Raw genomic sequence first — 23,370 nt, forward strand, 5'->3', positions numbered from 1 at the left:
CTGTACCGGATTGACCCGGGACTACACAACATCAGCGTTCCGGCCAGAGAAAATTGACTCACATTCTCACTTTTTTTAACATTTATGATAGCAACTTTTCTCACGAACGTAAGTTTTGTTCTCCCTTATGATGTTTATAGTAAGGGAGGAGGTGAGAGTGAGAAAACTGATGGTGAGATGATGTTTATCAGGTATGTGATGGAAAAGATTTCGAGCTCAAAACGAGTCAAAAACGACTGTAGGTGTGATGCATGTACATTTTCCGACATCGAATTGTTTTTGATATCGGTTTCATATTCCATTTTGTTCTATGGAAAAATTGATCAAAAAGACGTGTGATGCAATTCGATAATCGTTTATTTTTCTCGTTTTGAAAACGGTCATATTTTTGTGGTCGATTTATAAACGATTTAATGAATTTTGATATTTTTTGAAGAAAAAAGGCTTGAAATTTAAACACGGATATAGAATAAATTTACATTTATTTGCCTTATATTTAGTATATTTTGTTAAGAAAATATTTGATATTTCGATAAAAAAAAAACACGGATCAAAAAATCTACTTTGAACATGTTTCTTTCCTCTAGATTAGTGAAGGCATCCGCTTAATATTTTTTTGCACTGTTTGTAAAGTTCTCCTCATATAATTGGACAAGAATTTCCACACTAAACTTCCATATAGGGCAATTTAAACAAGAACACATCACATCTAAATATTTTTTTCCTTTCAATTTTACTTCGTTTCTTCGAAAATATTCACTGCAACTGAAAATAACTGGTTGCTGAAAAATAGCCGGTTCGTCAACTGAGATTCGCAACTTCAGTTGAAGGTTGCCATACATAAAGTAATTTTGAAAACTGGCAACGATAATTGCTATCGATAATCGACCCCTAAGGTTGCCAATGTTTGGGCTCAATCGGAATATTTTAACACGTGCCACTGGGGCCTAACATTAAAATCTGACCGGATTTTCAAAATTTTTTGTAGGATTACTTGTTTAGCCACTACAAAGAACTGTGTATGCTGTTTTCATCGATTGGACAATAAATGTGGTCTGTAGAGTGATTTTGTGAATGTTCACCTTTGGTACCATGCAAATTCGCCTTTGGTCCATAAAAATTTTAAAGAAATCGCTCTTCAGACCACATTTTTTGTCCAATCGATGAAAACAGTTTACCAGTTCTTTGTTGTGGCTAAACAAGTAATCCTACAAAAATATTGAAAATCGGGTCTGATTTTAATATTAGCTATATAAAGGGCCCACGGAAACTTTGAGGCCCCAGTGGCACGTGTTAACATATTCCGATTGAGTTCAAACTCTGGCAATCTTAATTTTTAACAAGACTAAACATGTTAGGAGTGTGCCCCGCATAAAAAATCCCACATCGATTTTTTAAAACCACTCTAGTATATACAGTAGTACATGTGACGATATTGTTTGCCCTTATTTTTAGTCTACAAGAAGCTCTTAGGAAAAATACATAGATAGATTTGTGTATTCTTTCTTTATTTGTATTGTTTGTTATAATTTAATATTTAGTGTGTGGATGATACAAACATTTAAAAGTTTTAATCTTTGTTTATATGGTGTTTTATGTGGGTGGTTTATATACTTTATTGTGGTGTTGCATTAGCAATTTTGAGTGTAGGTTGGCAACAGACTATTTTGTATTTCGCTTCAAATGTTTTTTTTTTGTTTAATCTGAATTTCCGTTTGTATTTATTCCACGAACTTTTGTCACCAATCTTATTGTAAATTTATGTACGTTAATATAAACGTATAATGGATATATTTCTCACTTTTAGCAGATGTATGTGAGCTCAGCAGGCAATACAGATGACGGTCCTCATTTGTTTGTTTTAGGGACGATGTTGTTGCTAATATTATTACTGACGGCTATGTGATAAGCTTCACTGTTGGTGTGCGATTGGTAGCATAGGAATTCCTTTCATCATTACAGGGCAATTACGGGGCGTTATATGGACATGACAACATACACTGGCTGAATGTAGTAGGTAGCAGTAATTTATATATAGGGATGGCAGATCAGATTTCGAATTTCTAGTATGCGCTAAAAAGTTCTTAAGATCAAAAATGTTTTAATAAATGAAAAAAACAAAAAAGATATATAAAAAACCATTTGCAAATAAATGTATATAAAGAAGAATAAAGAATATACACAATGTATAATGGAGAAACGAAATAAATCCGTTTTGTTCAGAGGAATACCTAATTATAGCTGAGAGAAGCAACGAGACGATTATTGAATTATTAACAAAAATAAATAAGAAACAATTTTTGGTTCAGAAAAATTGTTGTTTTTTTCCACGGAAATCATCTTACTGTTTACGCAAGAATACAAAAGTCTGGAATTGGAAGAAACATTCCAATTCATAAAGGGGTCAAAAAACAAACGTTATGCTGCTTTTTGAATTTTTGAGGGAAATATCGTTGTCTCCCTAAATATAGAAAAAATGGAAAATAAGACATGAAAAATATGCCTCTTTAAAATTGATCTGCAATAAGAGAAAAATACCACCACGGCCACATTAATAACGACGTCGATCACGGCTGCGTGAACGTCTTCGGTCACTCGATCTTGGCCGCCGATGATCACGATCTCTAGATCTGTCTCTATCGTGATTTTGTCTATTGCGTTCTCGTTCTCTTTCACGCTCACGTTCCCTTTCGCGTTCTTTTTCTCGTTCTTGTTCTCTCTGTTTTAGCCGTTGTTTTTGTTCCTCTAAGCGCTTTAAACGTAAAGCTTCCTTTTCAGCAATCTGCAATTAAAAAACAAAAAATCTATGTTATAATTATATTTTCACTAGTTTCCATGTGCATACTTTTGACGAATTTATCACGGAGAATGGATAACCTATTATTTATATTTATTTATTTTTAGTTTATATGTTGCCAAGAAGCCATTTGGCCTATCAATGTCACAACATGCAAAGAACTACAAATGTGTTTTTCAAATCCGGAAATGTATCTTAAAATATTACAATTCAAATCTTATAAGCTGCCCAGTGGGAAAATGGAAGCAATGGTAAACGAGGAGGTAATGCATAAACACTATGATTTATTGATTCCAGAATACATTATTGTTAACACGGTGCATGTCCTAGGAAAATAATGCATTCCTTTTGTTTGCCTCAGTGATTCATAATATAATGCATTCAATATAATACATTTTTGGACACTATTTCAAGAATACATTATATAATTGATTATTTATTTAATTTTTTCCCCCATAATAGATTAAAAAGATGTATTTTTTTTTTTTGAAAAATATTTATTTTAATTAAATTTTTTATTATTTTATATTTTATTATTTTTTTTATTAGTAATAAACATATTTTTATAAATATATGCACGTATTACCAGAATACAAAAACAAAATCGAGTGTATTTCAACTGTCAATTCCTTTGCGTATACGTCAAATGAAAACTCATCCGAAATCCATTGGCTTTCATTTGACGTTTGAGCAATGGAATTGACAATTGAAATCGAGCGGATTTCTTAAATGTAAACCAACTATTATTAAACTGTCTTTATTTAGTCAGATGGAATGCCTTTTTAATATCTTTTTGTATTCTTTCTCGTCATATCCTTCGCACGTTGACACTTCTGTAATAAATAATGTATATTAATATTTATGTTATAAAAGTATTGAATTTGCAAATGTTGAACAATTTAACTTACTTGTTTTCATTTGATGTATGCACTTGCACAACGTTTCTTTTTATTTGATATTAAACGCCTCCAATGTCGCTTTGAATACATTTAAAAAACGTACATTTTCACCGTCACACGAATGAAACAAAACTAAACAAATTTACAAACTTAAACAATGACGCGTCGTGAAGTCGTCCGAAAATAACGGGACACAGAATCAGGATAAAAAACTATGAAACTACACATTCCATCATATACAGATTCTGGAATATAGACGGTAATCAATTTGTAAATTTCGTCAAAAGAAATTACCATTTCGCTTCAATTGGGATGAATAACATAATGCATCCTATAACAACAGTGGTATAATTAATTTTTGCTCAAATTGCATTCTTTTTTCGATTATTTTTGACAAATTCTATAATGTAAATCATATAATGCTATAAGTTATTTATTCTCAATGTAATCTATTCTCCATTTTCCCACTGGGTGTGTCTGGTTACCCTAAAATTTGTAACAGTTTGTACCAATTGTTGCTGGAAGTCGTCTGTTAACACAAAAAACCAGCAAAAGAGAGCGATTCGAGAGAGACATTTTGACAGTTCTTTCACTGAGAGCTTGCAAATTCTTGCTGGACAAATTTCTTCTAGCAAGCACCTGCAAGCTCTTCTTCTTCCTGAAAACAATCAATCAGCCGTTTTTAGTTTTTTGTTGATTTATGTTTGTGAACATTAAAAACAATTTTATTGTGGAAATAACATAGTCTAATTGTATTGTTTTATGGAGAACAAATTTGTAAAGTGGAAAAATACTTTTTTGTTTCATTTTCTTTTTTATTTTTAATAAAATACAACGTGTTTGCTTCCTTTGTTGGCGGACAAATTGTTCTGTTTTGACAAGTCAGCTGATTGCTTGCTTGTTTTTCCTGGGAAGGTGTCTGTTTACTTTTTACAATTTTCTAGCAAAAGAGAATAAAAACCCCTTACTCTCTGAGAAAGTTCTTGCTGGACAATTCTTGCTGGGAAAGTAACCAGACAGACTTATAATAATATGTATTTAATTAAATGTACACATGTGTGTGCGCAAAACAACTACGAGGCAAAAATAAGGCTCCCCAGCCAAAATGAAGAAAGAGTTATCATATGCCCATTGTTGGTAATATACAAATTAAATCAATGCATCAGTAATTCCAATACAGTAGAATCGACAAAAAAATGTCAAGATATATACGTGACTATTATATCACATCAGCCCATCGTATTATTAACAGCAAAGCTTTCAAACCTTCGTCGAAATACACTTCTGGAAAACGAAAACTGCCGTAGCTCTGCAGGAAGTTAATTCCACAAACGTGCAGAGCGAATAATAAAAGATCTTTCGTATAAACGTGGAAAAATTAATTGTGTGTTTCTAGTACATCTAATGAAAGCAAGCCTATCGTTTCTGATTCCTGGGATTGGACTGATCAAAAAAGTCCACTGGACCATATGTCTACGGTGAAAATCGAGCCTCCCGATTTTGACTTGAAGTTTTTATTGACGTTTTTTTTTTGGTATTTTGGCATATAACAGCCAAACCATTGATATTTGCGATCCAACAAAAAGACCAAAATTGTAGCCAACACAATAATTAAGATATCTCGAGTACATCGCAAAAGTTTTGGAATGCTCCTTCAGGCAGTTTTGGCCTTGAGACTGCGCAAATTTTTCGACAAATATCAATAAATGACAATGTGCTACCAAAGTTGTTACAAAATTGGATCGTGATTGGGTCCATGGACAATGAAAATACCTTTGGTTCGCTTGGGTCACTTCGTTTTATTATTATATAACAGTAAAAGTAGTGAAAATCTGGGTTTCTTACATTTTCCAATTTAAACGGGCATATCTCCTTTTTCTACAACGGGATTTCTATTGATCCCTTTTAAAGGGGGGAATAGTATCTTTCGAATAAGCTATTATTTGTTCAAATCGGCTAATAAATGGCTAAGTTATAGTGGTTGATTCATATCAATACAATTACTTTGTACTTTAACTGCTTTTTGTTTTGTTCCATATTAATATTGAAAATTATGAGAAATTCAGTTTAAGTACAAAGTAATTGTATTGCTATAAATTGTTTGCACACTTAACTGAAAAGAGTAAATTATTTCTATAGTGGAAAACTAGGGCAAAGAAATTTGCATTAATAACAAGAAAATTCTAAGTAGTTATGGAAAAAATGTTTATTTGTAATAAATGTCAATAATATTTAACTCACCAACCTACCACAACAACGCTCTCTTTGGGTAATACGGACGCTCAGTATTACCCAAATACATTGAGTCCAAAATCACATTTAAAACACAAAATCCGCGACCGAAACTTATTTAAATGTTTTCATTCGTAAAACAAATAATTTCCTTTGCAATAAATTGTATTTCATGTTTTGTTGGGCTTTTGTTTTTAGAATACAAAACACACACACACATACAAACAATAACGTTCTGTCAAAGTTAAATTTTTTCAACTTTCAAAAAGTATACGCTCGACGTATTTCGGTAGTTATCATAAGGCACTATACACCTAAAAGGCAAAGATTTCAAGGAATCTTTATTTCCAAAAAGATGAAATTTCACACTTGTCCCGTATTTTGCTTACATCCTGATGTAAATCTTAAAACGTCATATTTCTAGCTCTACTTTCACTATCTGATTGGCTTTTTCTGTAATTTGAGTCTTGTTGCATAGTAAATTGGTAACCTGTAGTGGAATTCTGTAACTCATTTTTCGACAAATATCGGTAAAATTAAAATGCTAATAATTTCGTTAATTAACGAAAAATGTCGGTAGTTCACAACCAAAATAAAGATATTGCTAAATCCTACCGATAGCAACAGTGCTGTCAACTTTTATTGGTGTTTTTCATTCATAATTTTTCGTTTTAATGTTACCGATTTTTGTCGGTAACTCAAAAAATGAGTTACAGAATTCCACTACAGGAAATTTGGAATTTATTTAAAAATTCCTTTTTGCGCGTGCCTTCGCTGTTTTCTGTTTGTTATTGTTGAAGATTCAATCATATGATTCCTTAAGTCTGGAGTATTCCCCCATTAAAGAAAGTAATAATGAAGTTAAGCCAATGGGGGAATACTCCAGACTTAAGCAATCATATTATTGAATCTTCAACAATAACAAAACAAACAGAAAAAAGCGAAGGCACGCGCAAATTTTTAATTAAATTCCAACAAGTCGAAGTTGGAATTTATTTATTTATTTATTTAGAATTATACTTATAGTTAATATAAGGATAATTACAAAAGGAGTACAAGAGCATTAGCTACAAAGGCCATCAGCTCATGCTTGTTTAAAATTAATTTTTTACATTGTTTTTTTTTTTTTTTTTTTTTTGAAATTTAGATAATAATATTGTTTCGTTTTATGTACATAAATATTGAATTTATATTTTGAATATTGGTAGTTTTGATTAAATCAAATCCTCTGCTTTGCAGAAGAGTGCGTTGTTGTTGAGATAGGATGCTGCAAGATTGAAGTATATGTTTGACGTCTACAACAGCTCCACATTTGGGACATTTATTATCCATATTCTTATTAATTAGGTGTTGGTGTGTTAGGATTGTATGTCCCATGCGTAAACGGGAAAATATCTTAATTTTCTTTTTCTCAATGTTCGTAGGATATACAGCTGCTTGGTTTTGTGGGTTAACATCACTATAGTGGTGATGTTTAAAACTGTTCATGTTAGCAATGTGTTGTTCATGAAGATGGGCTAAGATGTTTGCTTTGAGATCAAGACTTTCGATAATATTATCAAAGAGCAATGGTGAGTTGCAAGCTAACTTCGCAGCCGCGTCAGCATACACATTACCAGATAAACCAACATGTCCGGGAATCCACGCTATCTTTATTTTATTGCTGTGTGATGTAAGTAGGTCCCTTATTTTATTGATGCCAGCCCATTTGGTGTTTGATATGTTCAATATTGATTTTATCGCAGATAGACTGTCAGTTAGAATTATTGTTTTTCCTTTGGATTGTTGTGCAATAGTGATAGCTTGTAAAATTCCTGCTACTTCGGCGGTAAAAATAGAGCAGTAGTTGGATGTAATTTTAGAAGCAAGTATGTTGCCAGCTTTATTTACAACTGCATAAGCGGTTGTAAAGTCATTTTTTGAAGCATCAGTAAAAATTGTTGACCAATCGGCGTGCTGTGCTATAATTTGCTGGAAATGTGACACGTACATCTCGTTGGGCGTGTTATCCTTTTTGAAAAATGATAAAGATATATCACATGAATTTTTGGGGAACATCCAAAAGGGATATTTTGAAGAGTAACTCGTCACCTTATTTTTAAAATCAATGATATTGTTGTGGATACATTCATATATAATAGATGGCATTTTAGGTACACGTTTTGATGAAATTGCCTTATTGACGTCTTCATCTATTATCGATGAGTTTATAGACATAATTTTGGGCAATAGTCTGTTTTTACTCTCAGTAAATCTTTCCTCTAGTGATGGCAACCCCGATTCAGCTAGCAATATTTTAATTGGTGTTGTACGGTAAGCATATAAACTTGATCTTAGGCAGTCGTGGTATACAGATTTGATGAATTTTAGCGAAGACTTTGGGCTGTTGCCATACATGTAAAATCCATAATCAATTTTACTTAGTACTAGTGTTTTCACTAGATACGTAAGTGTGTTGATATGTGCGTAGCACCTGCTCGACAAATATTTGATGACGTTTGCTCTGGGAATTAACTCCTTTTTCAGTTTTAAAATATGGGTTTTCCATCTGTAATTCTTCGTAAATGTTATGCCCAGAATTTTTAAATCATTGACATATGCAAAAGTAATGTCCTCAACTGAAAATTCGTTGGGTTGGCATCTCTGCTTTCTGCATATATGAAGTATTGAGGATTTCGATGAGGATATTTTTGATCCAGATGTTTTGGACCAGTTTAATAACTCACGAATTATTTTGGAGAATGCTGCATTGGTCTGGTTGTTGTCTTTTTGCATACTTAATATGTAAACATCATCAGCATACATGCAATGGTAGATTTTATTGTATTTGTTGATTATAGCGCTGATGTGGTTGAAAGCAATTTGGAAAAGGGTTACTGACAACGGCGATCCTTGGGGTATACCATTTTGCAAATTGAAACTTTTAGAGAAAAAATTATTTATTTTTACTCTAAAAGTTCTTCCAGAGAGAAAAGATTTGATATAATTTAAAATTTTAGAGCCGCAACCCCAAGATATTAACGAGTCAATGATGACGTGGATACCAATATGGTCAAATGCTTTTTCGAAGTCAATAGCCAGTATAGATATGTGATTTTTTGTGGAGATAGCTTTGGTGGCAAAGAAATCTATATGGAGAAGGGCATCGGAGCAACCCTGATTGGCTTTGAATGCTACTTGGTTAGATGTAACTAGTTTTCTTGTTTTTAAAAACCATGCTAAACGGCTCGAAATTATTCGTTCCATTAATTTTGAGAGACAAGGCAGTAATGAGATTGGCCTATATCCGGAGAAGTTGGTTTTACTCTTATTTGGTTTTGGAATGGGAACAATTATGGCCGATTTCCATGAGTAGGGTATAACACCAGTGTCGAAGATTACGTTGTATAACGACAAAAGTTTATCTTTGCCCACGCTGGAGAGGTTTTGTAAAAACACATAAGAGATGCGGTCATGCCCGGGTGTGTTACCTTTAACTTTTTTTAAAGCTAGATTTAGTTCCGAAATGGTTATCTCATGCTCCATAAAGGACGAGTATTTATTGGTTGCAGGATTAAAGAATTTGTTTGCGATGGCGTTTTTTGCGTTGTAAAATTCTGTGGTGAAATTGTTATCCGAAGATTCTGCGGACCATTTTCGACCGAAAAGGTTTGCAATATCGGTAGGATTAGTAAGAATGTCATTATTGTCTTCCATGGCAGTGAAAGTGTGCGATGTATTCCGGTTGGAAATTCTATTTACTTTATTCCAAATGTCAGACAAGGGAGAATCTCTACTGATTGTGTTTGTGAACTGTATGAAACATTTTATTTTTGCTTGCTTACATTCATACCTGAACTTTGCATTTGATTTTTTGTAAATAATTCGGTTGCTCACTGTTGGACTTCTACGGAAAATCCGATATGTTTTTATTTTGTTTTGACGATAGATATTTAGATCTTTGTTCCACCAGGGGACGTAATGTTTCTTGTAATCCTTTTTTATTGGTACATGCTTGTTTGCCGCAGATCGTATTGCTTTGGTTATTGTAGCGTTTATTTTATTAGGATTACTGTTGAGTGATTTGCCGACTAAATCTGAATCTACGGCAGAACTGTAGAGTGGCCATTTCGCATTTTTAAAATTGAATCTTGGCATACGTTTTACAGATGTCCAAGAAGAATTTGTGCTAATTGTTGTTGCAATAGGGAAATGGTCGCTGCTATATAGATTATTTATTGTCTCCGACGATGCAATTGGTAAGAGGGCAGTGGAGCAGCACGCAATATCAATGTTCGTAAATGTGTTTAAGGTGGATAGATGGGTAGCATTGCCATCATTTAAAATACACATATTGTGCATATTCAAAGCCTGTTCCAGAAGTACTCCTCTAGAATTATTTGTTTGGGAACCCCATAGTATATTCCAGCAGTTGACGTCTCCAATTAACAAAACTGGAGATTGGATGTTTTCAAAAAGCGATGAAATGTCGTTGACAGTAAATGACTCATTAGGATGTATATACAGCGATATAACTGTTATTTTGATATTTAGTGTTATTTCCATAACGATGTTTAGGAGTTTAGAGGAATTGTAAATCCTTTTGTGAGGTATATGTTTCTTAATAAAAACAGCTAAGCCATTTTTTGCCGCTATATTTGAGGGGTGGTTGATGGAGTAAGCAGTAAAGGCGTTTGGTGCTATGGCTTGGGATTGAAAAGGAACGTGTGTTTCCTGTAGTGAGATGAAATGCGGGTGATGATCTTGGATTAACATTTGTAGATCAACGTAATTATTTATTTATTTATTTATTTATTATTTATTTATTTATTTATTCATATTTAACTTATATTTAATATAAGGTAAATAATATGGGAAAATAGCATTAGCAGCAATGGCTATCAGCTATGTAATAATATACATTTGGATATAGGTATTATATAGGAATTTTACAAGAAGATATGAAATTGAATGCAGCATCAATATTTTCCACAGTTGGGATTTGTAGGATATCTATTCCTTTGTTTTGAAGAAATTTGTTTTGGTGATGGCGTAAAGAATTGCATTCAGTAAAAATGTGTTCAACCGTACATATGATGTCTCCATCGCATCTTTGGCATTTGTTGTTAAGGTTTTTATTAATCAGGTGGAGGTGTGTTGTGATGGTGTGTCCCATTCGAAGGCGCGAGAAAACTCGAATTTTTCTTTTTTCCATATTGGAGGGATAGGATGGGCTTTGACAGTCTTGATTTACAAGGTTATAGTGCCTGTGTTGAAAGCTTATACTTTGTTCTGCAACGTGTTGTTGTAACGTTGTTTTAATTTGTTTTTTTAAGTCACATTTTTCCATTAGATCATCTGTTATCAATGGCGCAGAGCAAGCGTATTTTGCGGCCGTGTCTGCCCAAACGTTTCCGGTTAGCCCAACGTGTCCTGGGATCCAAACAAGTTGCACATTACTTTTATTTTCCATTAGAATATCACGTATTTTATTTATTGATATCCATTTGTTATTAGAAATATTACAATCAGCTTTTACGACAGATAGACTGTCCGTGAATATAGCAGTTTTTTTATTTGATTCCAAAGCTAAGTTTAGGGCGTGTAATACTCCAGCTGCTTCAGCAGTAAAAATTGATGCGTTGTCTTTTAAACATTTTGCTCCAATTGTTCTTCCATTTTCATCAACAACTGCATAAGCAGAAGTTAAATTGTTTTTTGACGCATCCGTGTATAAGAACACCCAATCGGATTGCTTTGATATATATTCTGCAACAAGTTGAAGATACACTTCGTTCGGAGTGTCTTTTTTCGAAAATCGAGTAAAATTAAGTATACAACTTGAATTTGTGTACTTCCATACAGCGAATTTTGACTGGTAATGTGGTAATTTTTCCTTAAAAAGCAAAATGTTGTTATGTACGCAATTATATATTGTGGACTTCATTTTGGGGGTTCTCTTGGCTGAAATCACCTTTGTCACTATTTCATCCAAAATTGAAGAATTTGTAGCCATGATTTTGGGTAGCAGCATGTTTCTACATTCTATGTATCGATTTTCCAAGGATGGTAATCCAGATTCTATATACAGAATGCTTATAGGTGTTGTCCGAAACGCGTAAATACTAGCCCGGATACTGTTGTGATATACAGTTTTAATGTGGCGCAGTGTAGTTTTTGGACTGTTTCCGAAGAGAAATAGCCCATAGTCTATTTTGCTCAACACCAAGGTATTGACAAGATATTTTAGGGTGCTTATGTGGGTAAAGCTCCGACTAGATAGATATTTAATTATGTTCGCCCTGGGGACAAGGCTCCTTTTTAGATTTAAAATGTGTTCATTCCAACGATAGTTTTTTTCGAAAACAACTCCCAAGATTTTTAATTTGTTGACACAGGGAAAGACTGTGTTGTTAATTGTAAGATTGGGATATATGCAGTTATGTTTTCTGCAAATATGCAATACAGAGGATTTAGATGGCGATATTTTTGCTCCTGATGTTTTTGCCCAATTATTGATCTCCTGAATTATTCCGGAAAAGACTTCATTGGTTTCATCATTATTTTTATTTAGGCTTATGATGTATAAATCGTCTGCATATAGACAGTGGTGAATTTTGCTGTGCTTGTTTACGATAACACTTATTTCGTTAAATGCAATTTGGAAAAGAATCACGGATAGTGGTGATCCTTGGGGTATTCCGTTGTGTATTTGAAAGTTTCGGGAATATTGATTATTAATTCTCACTCTAAAACTTCTGTTTGTTAGGAAGGATTTTACGTAATTTAGAATTTTTCCTCTGATTCCCCAAGATCTTAGTGCTTCTAGAATAACGTGCATCCCTATCCGGTCAAAAGCCTTTTCAAAGTCAATTGCTAAAATTGACGCATGATTTCTTGACGATAGCGCTTTCGTAACGAAGTAATCGATGTATAACAATGCATCAGTACAGCCTTGGTTTTCTTTGAATGCAACTTGGTTTGTTGCTATTAATTTGCGACTTTTTAAAAACCATGATATTCTTTTGGAAATAATTCGTTCCATTAATTTGGATATGCATGGTAGCAATGAAATCGGACGATAGCCGGAGAAATCGGTTTTACTTTTGTTGGGCTTGGGTATTGCTGATACAACAGCCGATTTCCATGAGTGGGGAATTACGCCTGTGTTAAGAATTAGGTTGTATAATTTTTGCAATACAGATATGCCGTAATCTGACAAATTTTGTATCATAAGGTATGTGATACGATCATGTCCAGGACTGCTTCCCGTAACTTTTCTCAACGCTTGAGATATCTCTATTATTGAAATATTTTGTTCAATAACAGATGCGTGCCGGTTACCAGGTATATTATTAAAGTTTGATATAAAATTATTTTTAGCGATCCAGAAGTCCGGATGAAAGTTTCTGTCTAAGGAGTCTTCCGACCAACGATGCCCAAAATAGTTACCAATATCAAGTGAGTCAGTTAAAATTTCATTGTTTGCTTCTATTGCTGAAATACGATGTGCCGTATTCTTACTAGAGATCCTGTTGATTTTTTGCCAGACTGTTGAAAGAGGAGTGTCTCTACTTATGGTTTTTGTAAAATTTTCAAAGCAAATCATTTTTTCCTTTTTGTTCTCAAACCTGAATTTGGCATTACTTTTTTTATAAGAAAGAAAATTTTCCATTGTCGGTCTTCTTTGGAAAATACGCCATTTTTTCACCTTATCTGTTCGGAGAATTGTAAGCTTATGATTCCACCAAGGGACAGAAAGCTTCTTTTTGTTTTGTTTTAAGGGTATACTTCGGTTTGCTGCATTTCTTATGCTTTTAGTGATTATAGCATTGACTTTGTTGACGTTTCCATTCAATTGCTTGTTTTTGAATTGTTCATCAGCTAATTGTTTGTACAAGTCCCAATTAGCGTTTTTGTAGTTATATTTGGCGATGGGTTTGCCTTGTGAGATATTCGTGGGAGTGGTGATATTAGTGATTATGGGGTAGTGATCACTATGGTACAAGTCTGGTAATGTAAAGCTTGATGTAAATGGTAGCAATGATAGTGAGCAACAAGCAATGTCGATGTTGGAAAATGTATGGAAAGTGGAAAAATGAGTAGGTTTTCCGTCGTTTAGAATGCATAAATTTTGTGTGTTTAGTGCATTTTCCAAAATAACGCCCCTTGTGTTGTTTTTGTTGGAGCCCCAAAGAGTATTCCAACTATTTACATCTCCAATGAGAATGGTGGGTGTATTTATGTGTTCGAAGAGTTCGAGTATATCGTTTTCATCAAATACCTCATTTGGATGAATATAAATTGAAATAATTGTAATTTTAATATGTAGAGTAACTTCTATTACAATATTTAAGATTTTTGATGAATTGAAGATTCGTTTGTGTGAAATGCTGTTTTTTATAAATACAGCTATTCCACCTTTGGCAGTTGTGTTGCCGATGTGATTGGATGAGTGTGAAGTAAATGTGTTTGGAGATATTGGAGACGTATTATATGGTATATGTGTCTCCTGAAGAGATATGAAATCTGGATTATGGTCTTTTATCAGTAACTGTAGGTCAATGTAGTTGTTAATTAATCCCTTTATATTCCACTGTGTAATTCTAAAATTAGACATGAGGATATAAATAAAGATACAAAAGTTAAAGCCGAAAACACAATCAACGCCTGAGCAGTGCCACGCACCTTCCCCGGCAAAAGAATAAAGAAAAATGCGAACTTGGTCGCCTTTGTCTTCATTCCCCCGCCAGAAATGATGCATAACTCTACCCAGACGTTGACTGTGTCTTCGGCTCAACCGGAAGCATATTTATTCATCCATCATATCTAAATCTTTAGAATCCATTTCTGGTCTTCTTGATGTTATTTTTGCTGGTGTTGCTTTGTTTTCCGCTGTGTGTGTGATGTTTGTAGATACATTGTTTGGAGCATCTAAATTACTCCGAGAGAGTGTTTCTATTCTTGAGTGAAAATCTTTTATTATTTTCTCTCTATTTATTTGGTTTTGGTTTGTTTTGGGAGAAGTGGTTTCTTTTGCTTTTGAAGTTGTGGTTTCACTTGCTTTTGAAGTTGTGCTTTGAGTGTTTTGTTCGTTGAAAGTTGTTGTTATGATTTGTGTTGATGTTGTGGGTATTGATGTTTTGTTGTTGGTTCTGCGTTCTGGGGTTATTTCTAATTCTTTGGTTCTTTGGTCGTTGTTTGTAGGTTGTGATATGTTCTCATTAACGGTATTGTGTCTTTGCATTTTATTAATTCTCAATTTTCTCTCTGCGACTGCATTCTCAAGAGTCTCAGTTGGTATTTCAAAGGTCTCTGCTTTAGGGGCATCTTGTATTGCCTCTTTAAACGAACATTTTTTTGTTGTTTTAATTTTTAAAATTTCTTTTCTTTGTTGAAAGACTGGGCACTTTTTGTTATTGGATCTATGCGCGTGATTACAGTTGGTGCATTCAATTTTTAAACAGGGTGTTGGATCGTGTTCAAGAGCAGAACATACTTCACATATGGGATTGTTTTTACAGAATTTTTTTGTATGACCTAGCTTGAAACAATTTTTACATTGTATAGGTTCTGGAACATAATCTCGGACTTTGCAGTTTATAATGCCAATATCAATACTATCTGGTAGATCATAAAGATCAAAACTCAGGATACATGAGGAAGTGTTAAAAACTTTACCGTCATGGTATGATGTGATTTTTTTACATCCGACAACTCCTTGCGTTTTCAAACCATCGACAATTTCGTTTTCGGTAAGATCTGTTAGTAGGTCGCATCTTACAAAACCTTGAATGGTGTTTAGTTTGGGATGCAAACTGCATTCAATTTGGCAAATTCCAGCTAGATTTTTGGCTTTGATAAATCTGTTAGCCTGAGCTTCATTTTTTGTCAGTATCAGTAAATTTCCGTCTCTTGTAATTACTGTTTTTAAGGTAGGTTCACTTGATATTCCTTTTATGGCTTTTGATATCAGAAATATATTGTATGATTTAATAGGTTTGTCTGGATCTGTGGTCTTTAGTATAACGTATTTTGGGCATGCTTTTCTAAGTCTCGGTTGAGCAAGTTGTGGATAATCCATGGAATTACCCAAACTGTATGTTGTCTGGTTCTTCGGTTTTTTCCTTCTGGGGGATGACCCCCCGGGATCCAAGATCCCATAATAATTTCCTCCAGAGGAGGAAGACATAATGAGTTTATTTATCACCAAAGGATATTAGGCACCCTGTATGATGACAAAATAGAGTAAAGAGTTTGTAATAGCAGTCAATTTTGTTAGAAGATGCGCGCGTAACACAAATCGACCGTTCACAATGAATGCTAAAGGTAGACTGCGTAATTATTTATTAACCCTTTGATGTTCCACTGTACTATCTTGAAATTAGTCATGATTGAGAAAAAGAAAAAAAGAAATAATGTTTTAGATAAAAACATTATTCATTCATTTGAATATCTTGAAGATCGTCGATTTCGGATCTTCTTTCCGTTATTTTGGCTGGCGTGCCAGTATATACATTTGATTCGCTTGAGGATGATGTTTGAGATACATCTGTATATTCAGATACTTGGTTTGTCTTGTTTTTGTTGTTTAAGCTTTCAATTTTTGATTTGAAACTTTTGAGTAGTTCTTCTCTGTCTATTTGTTTTGTGTTGAGATTATCGTCGTTTGTTTTGGTGATGGTTGTGTGATGAGTTTTATTGGAGTTTGATGGTTCTGAGTTATTTTGCTCATTTGATATGTTTGTGTTTTGTTGATTTTGTTTTGACTTTGATAGTGTTGTGTTGGTATTGGTAGCTAGACCGACATTGGATATATTCTCTGTGTTGTTTGATTTGTTGTTGAGTGCTAATCTTTTTTTACGCTCTTCAATGGCATCTGAGAGTTTCTCAGTTGGAATTTCATTTGGAGTGTGCTTTGGGGCATTAATAGATGCTTCTTTAAAAGAACATTTGTTATGTATTTTGTACCTGAGTACCGTTTTTCTTTGTTGGATCTCTGGACAATTTTTGTTTGTGGCTCTGTGTTCATGACTGCAGTTGATACATTTGATATATGTGCATGGTGTTGGGTCATGTAAAGAAGAAGCACATACTTCACATGCCGGAGAATTTTTGCAAAACTTTTTCGTATGTCCCAATTTGAAGCAGTTTTTGCATTGTATGGGGTTTGGTATGTACTCCTTTACAATGCAATTAATAATCCCGATTTCAATTGTTTTTGGTATCTCATACAAATTGAAACTTAGTATGTGTGAAGGAGTGTTGTATACAGTACCATCGTTAAATCTAGTAACTTTCTGACAGTCAATAACACCTTGAGATTTTAATCCAGTAACAATTTCTTCTGTAGAAAGATCTGTAAGTAGATCGCAGTATACAAAACCTTTAACTATGTTCAATGTTGGATGATAAAAACACTCGACAGGACAGATGCCAGCAAGGTTTTTGGTTTTTATAAAGCGGTTGGCCTGGGCTTCATTTTTTGTTAAGAAAAGAAGATTTCCATCACGGGTGAATATTGTTTTGAGAGTGGGTTCGGAAGAAATTCCTTGTATTGCTTTTGATATCAGGAAAATGTTGAAGGATTTTAGCGTTTTCTCCGTATTTTTGCTTTTCATTACCACATATTTTGGACAAGCTTGATTTTTGGGTTTTTGATGAGTTAGGCTGGGAAAGTTCAAAGAGCTTCCCAGAACTAAAGGTGTAGTCTTTTGTTTTTTCCGTTTGGGGGATTGGTTACCCCCATCGGGATCTAAGATCCCATAGTAATTTCCTCCTGAGGAGGATGCCATGATAGCGATGGCTTAATTATTATCACTGTAGCACTTTACACGTAAGAAAATGTTCGTAACAAATCGTTGTTGTAAAGAGAAAAATGTAACTGCGTGCGCTGAGTAAAAATATGTCCGTTCACAACAGGTGTTGAGAGTAAACTGAAGTTGGAATTTATTGAGTCTTTTTACGAGTCATTAAAGCAAAATACAAACATTATTGGACATACTTAAAACTATAGTGTATAGTTTTAATAACGGTAGAGGAGATTCAACTCGTGTTTTTAGTGATACGATAAGACAATTTTTTAAATTGGAAAATAAAAGGTAACACGCTTGCTCATAGCGTTAACATCGCAGTGAGAGAAAACTCCGATGTTTAGACTTAAAACTAGGACTTACAAACTAAGACTTAAAACTAAAACCTAAAACTAAGTACAAAAAAATAAAATCAAAGTTCTAGTGGGAAATCAACCCCTATGAGAACTACTTAAAGATTTTGTATAAAAATTTGGAATTCCAACAACAAAATTCTTAGTCTAACCCCCAGTTTTTGTAAAAAAAAAATTATTCTTCTCACACGAATTGTCAAATTTTGTAGATCGATTTACTCGCTTTAGCGCAAGTGTAGAGCGCTGATTTTTAAATTAGCAATTCTTAGCTGTATATGGAACGGGTATACGAACAATTAGGTATGTATGTCATCTGGGGGCTGAGCTACAGATGCCTAAATTATAACGAATATATACGAACGAACAAAAATAAGTTACAAAAACAGGGGGTTAATGTCTAGCTCATTTGTTTTTTCTGCCAGACAATTTTGGCCGAGCAGAAACTATCTAAATTTTTGGATACGTTGATTTTGAAATTTCTGATTGAGTCTTTGAACAAATTTGTATAGAAAAGCAACTTATGTTGTAATAAGAAGGCTGGTTTATTGGAAATTTCCTCACCTTGTGAAAAGCACTTTTGTTTATACCTATGTATTAGTCCAGATTTATTGCTGTGGCGGAATACCTGGAGAGTCTTAATAACATAATAATCTGCTAAGAAACCGACGTTTAACGACAATAAACTTAATTTAGAAAACTTTTTGATTATTTTCCAAATACAATTTGACGGTTTTCGTCAAAAAATATGTATGTATATAATTGCAAATTTTGCATATTTTGTGCATATGCAAAAGAAAATATGAGCACGTCATTGCGTTCAGTTTTTTCGAAACGAAATTTTGGTCCAATCAGAATTTTCGTATCTTTATTAATAAAAAATATATTCGATGTCTAGTAATCCTAATTTCATATGGAATTCTCAAATTACAAATGAAATAATTCGAATTTCAAATGAAGTTCTAAAATTACATATGAAATAATTCGAAATTCAACTGGAGTTCTCAAATTACAAGTGAAATGTTTCGAATTACAACTGAAATTATACGAATTACATGTGAAAATGGTGTAGATTCTTGCAGTTTCTGGTGTTAATGTAGCTTCATTTTGTCAAATTAAATGAGTAATTTTTTGTAGAATTTTTCGTATTTTTAACTCAGTTCCTTCCGGGACTTTTTCGACATTTTGACATGTAAGGTTCCCATTATCCATGATTCAGAAGGTTTAATACCGGCAAATCTTTCCTTCAGAATGAATTATAAACTCGATAACTTCGATACACAATAAGATTTTTTTTTGATTTCTTAATATAATCACTCCATGCGATGGTGGAGTATATAAAGACTTAAAGATTTCATTACCTGTTCTGGTGTTAATGGAAGCCAATAAATACAAGGCGTTGCCTTAGTTTTACGAAATAGATCGTCCAGTAATCTTAATGGTGGATCATCTTTTTTCTTTTGTTTTCGTGCTGAAATAAAGATTTTATAAAAAAAATATCAGTACATATGAATACTTTTCTTTATATGTATGTCACATTATTTATACCTGGTGATAAACTACTGCTCCGATTTTCTCTATCACGCCTTTGTCTCCTTTCTCTATCACGATCATTTCTGTCGCGATCGTTTCTGTCCCTATCATTGCGATCAAAATCTCTGTTCCTAGAGCAATCACGTTCACGGTCTCGGCTTCGTTCTCGACGTCTTTCCATTTCCTTGATACCCTTATTGTCCCGCTCCAGATTCTCCTTTTTGCCAACATCCCACTCGCGCACTGGTCGCGAGCCCTAAACACAGGATATGAATGAAATTAGTTTAAAATTTGAGGAGATGTTATTCACATATTACCCTTTTTTCATCTTCTATACGATCTCTATTCCAGCCCGAACCAACTAGTACATTATCTTTGTTTGTTTCTTGGCCAAACTTTGGAGCCTCTTCCTTTGTAGATTCAATTGCTTTAAGCATATCAGACTTATTTCCAAAATCGACATTTAAACATTTTGGATTTGAAGCAGGCCAACGTACACCATGTAAAGCGTGGCGTGTCTCAACCGCTTCACTACATGGGTAAAATGAAACATGTTAAGATTAAGAATATTATTAATATTATTAATTAATTAAGATTAAGAATATTAGAAAATGTATGTTTAACTAATGTGATTCTACTTACTCTTCAGTTTCATACTCAACGTAGCATTTCGATTTAATGCGATCGATCCAAAATCCATTTTCAACAATTTTACCAGTTCTCGCTAAGAGTCCCTTCAGTTGTAGTACTGTGAAGGGGCGTACTAAGTTTGTTATATATAAAACGCAACTCGATTGGTTTCGGGCCGGACTAGGTTGGCGTTGTATGGGATCCGGCAAAGTTCCGACACCAGGAACCATCTGATTTGGACGACTGCTCTCCTTTGGTGGAAGTCTCGGCTTGACGGATATTTCTATTTTGTCCGTTGATATGCGACGTCTTTCGGGTTCTGGTGAAGGAGACTGTTCACCTTCTTCGCGCTCAGAGGTCACATCCTCAACATCAGATGAAGACTCTAATTGCACATCGCTCAACGGCACAGGATGAACATCTGCAATAAGAGTCTTCAACGAATCTGTGGATATGGCCATAATGGGCTCTTTGCTTTCGGTGGCTTTCTTTGTAATCCAACGACGCTTGCGGGTAGTGGTATTGGTGGCGGAAACGGTTGTAGTGTTGTTGTGACCTGTATCGGCTGCTGCAGTAGTATTAGAGGTTTCATTAGTTTTACCGTCTTGTTTGTTGTTTACCTCCTCCAACTTATGTTGATCCTTTTGGGGTGAGCCATCTCTTACAGTGTCCACTTCCGTAGATTGTACTTCGTTTTCGATAACCTCCCCGTCTTCAGTCCCTTCGTCATCTTTTGATTCCTTTCTTGGCGAGGTTTGCTTTCGGACGCTGCTGTTGCTACGTGATCTGGGGGAGTTATCACGGGTGTGTAATTTTACCTCATCTTGATCATCCTTTTCCTCTTGGTCGTCCACTGATGACACAACCTCTTTGTCACTTTTGATCGGTGAATGTGACTCCTCCTCATATGTTCTATTAGTTTTTTCACTATTTGATGTTTTTTCTTCAACTTTTTCAGAAGTTTCTTCTTTATTGTCACGCTGCTCCTGGGTTTCCTCCTTCTCTTTCTGTTTCTCATCTTGCTTGTCATCATTTTCTTCATTTGTTGTCGGTTCTGGCCGTTCGGAGGATTTTATTTCATTTCCCTCCTTTTCGCCTTCCAACTTGTTTCTACTATCCTCATTATTTTTTTCAGACGTTTCTTCGTCATTGACATTATCTTCTTCCTGTATAGAAGGAATATTATTTTCTGGCGGTGTTGGATCTCTTCGATTACGACGACGACGTACGGGGCTTGACTCCTGTGCTTCCTTGCAAGGGGTTCTTGTGCTGCGTGAACTTCGTCTGCGTCGTATTCCAACGCGTTCTTCGCTAGAATCTCTTCCCTTTTCGTCGGCACTGCGATCTCCTTCTTCCGGGGAGTGTTTTTCATTAATATCTACACTTTTCAACTCATTTTTATCATCTTCAGATACTGATGGGGACTTGCGACGACGGTTTGTTCTTCGCGACGCCGGGGCTGGCGAAGAGACATCCGTAGATTTTTTTCGTTCACTACGTCTACGCATTTTTAAAACAAAGGAAAGCTTTTGTACTAAGCAACCAGATTAGTTCTTTTTTAATATATAAAAGTCGATAAAAACAATTTCCCGTATTAAATTCTTCACGCGTTTTTACTTAGTTTAACAAATTAATGCTTTCTCAAGCGGGTGTGGAACCATCTTTTTTTTACCGACTACCAGTTATGCAAGTACATAGACAACAATCAATACGCATGGTATCTGTTATTTGTATTTCAAATACCGACTATCAAATAAAGCCCCGGCACATACGGCGCGTTGAGCGTCGTGTTACAACAACCACATGAAGCTGTAAACACATCCAACGTCCAACGTTTCAGCTTGAAAACTTCAAGAGCAAACTTGGCATCACTCACACATTTTTCATGTGGTTTTTGTTTTGTCCGTGTTTAGACAAACAAATTTCTCGGGAAAATAAATTCAGTTTTTAGGAAATAGCGGGTAGGAAAGAGTATTGAGGAGCTCTTTCCTCTCCGCTCTCTCCCAAAAAACCCAATTTACTTTCCCGAGGAATTTGTGTGTCTAAACACAGACTTTCAACGTGCAACGCGTGACGGCTAGAGCTGGCAAAACATCGATATTCCCAACATTAGATATTTTCGATATAATAGTTTAAAAAATCGATTGCTATCGATATTATCGTTAATCTGTCACCACCATTAATTTGGAAATGAAAATGGCGGAAATATATACGCTTTTGTTGACATTTTGCACAAATAGTTCACAGAAATCAAAAAGGAGAAAAAACAATTGCTTTTATTTAATAAAAATACATTTTACTTTTTCGAAAAATTTTTACGTGTGACTACCAACTTACTTTCTTACATCCACAAAACCGAAAAGCCGCAAATTTCTATTAATTTCAGTGAATTTTAGGTGAGGGGTTTTTAATCCGATAATATCGATAGACAAAACTATCTATCGATATTGTATTTTTAAAAAATAATCGATATTATCGATAGTGTCATCGATTTTTTGCCAGCTCTAGTGACGGCACATAGTCCGTGATGCCAGATAAGGGGTAGTTTACACTATATGTAAATGTCATATGACATGAAATTTTCTATCATTATATAGTCGCTAATATGTGCAATATTGGGGATTTTCCTTACGCCATTTACTTTGTGCGTCTTCACCAGCAAAAATGTAATAAGATTACGTCTTCACATTGCCTGCTTGGGTAGATATGGAATGTTTTTATTTCGTGTCATATGAAACTGATAAATAGTGTAAACTACCCTTAAGTTTGATCGAAAATCGGCAATTTTCGAGTGCCAAAATCGTCAAATCGGCAAAATAATATTAAAAATCTGCAAAAAATCAGCAAATTAAATTACGTTTATTTCATTTCAAATTATTGCTATATTTAATAAGCATAATACTATGTTTACATTTACGAAACCCACTCGATTTCAACTGTCAATTCCCTTGCTCAAACGTCAAATGAAATCCAGTTGATTTCAGATGAGTTTTCATTTGACGTATACACAAAGGAAATGACAGATGAAATCGAGTGGATTTCGTAAATGTAAACATAGTATAAGTTAAAAAAATAACATTATGAGTACAACAAAACAATTAAAAATTCATAAACCAAGGCAATAATTCAAAATATGT

At 34.3% G+C, this 23,370-nt stretch overlaps 1 protein-coding gene across 1 annotated transcript; it reads right to left on the reverse strand.

Annotated features, from left to right (window-relative positions):
* Positions 1-1,487: 1,487 nt before the first annotated feature.
* Positions 1,488-22,061, reverse strand: Acn (apoptotic chromatin condensation inducer acinus). The gene is made up of 5 exons (XM_073968169.1): positions 20,246-22,061; positions 19,921-20,134; positions 19,619-19,859; positions 19,432-19,541; positions 1,488-2,782 (listed from the first exon to the last, which is right to left on the reverse strand). The coding sequence occupies exons 1-5, from the start codon at positions 21,739-21,741 to the stop codon at positions 2,552-2,554; spliced, it is 2,292 nt and encodes a 763-aa protein (XP_073824270.1). The 5' UTR covers positions 21,742-22,061; the 3' UTR covers positions 1,488-2,551.
* Positions 22,062-23,370: the final 1,309 nt, after the last annotated feature.

The sequence above is a fragment of the Musca autumnalis genome, unplaced genomic scaffold (genome assembly GCF_047663935.1).
Source record: "Musca autumnalis isolate F117 unplaced genomic scaffold, ASM4766393v1 scaffold_2, whole genome shotgun sequence".
NCBI classification, from domain to species: domain Eukaryota; kingdom Metazoa; phylum Arthropoda; class Insecta; order Diptera; family Muscidae; genus Musca; species Musca autumnalis.

Bases quoted from the DNA above. Each gene is read 5' to 3' on its own strand.
- Acn (XM_073968169.1), bottom strand. From the start codon at position 21,741: ATGCGTAGACGTAGTGAACGAAAAAAATCTACGGATGTCTCTTCGCCA. The intron at 20,135-20,245 runs GTAAGTAGAATC...TTACCCATGTAG, and splicing joins GTTGAGTATGAAACTGAAGA to TGAAGCGGTTGAGACACGCC. The intron at 19,860-19,920 runs GTAATATGTGAA...TCCTGTGTTTAG, and splicing joins GTATAGAAGATGAAAAAAGG to GGCTCGCGACCAGTGCGCGA.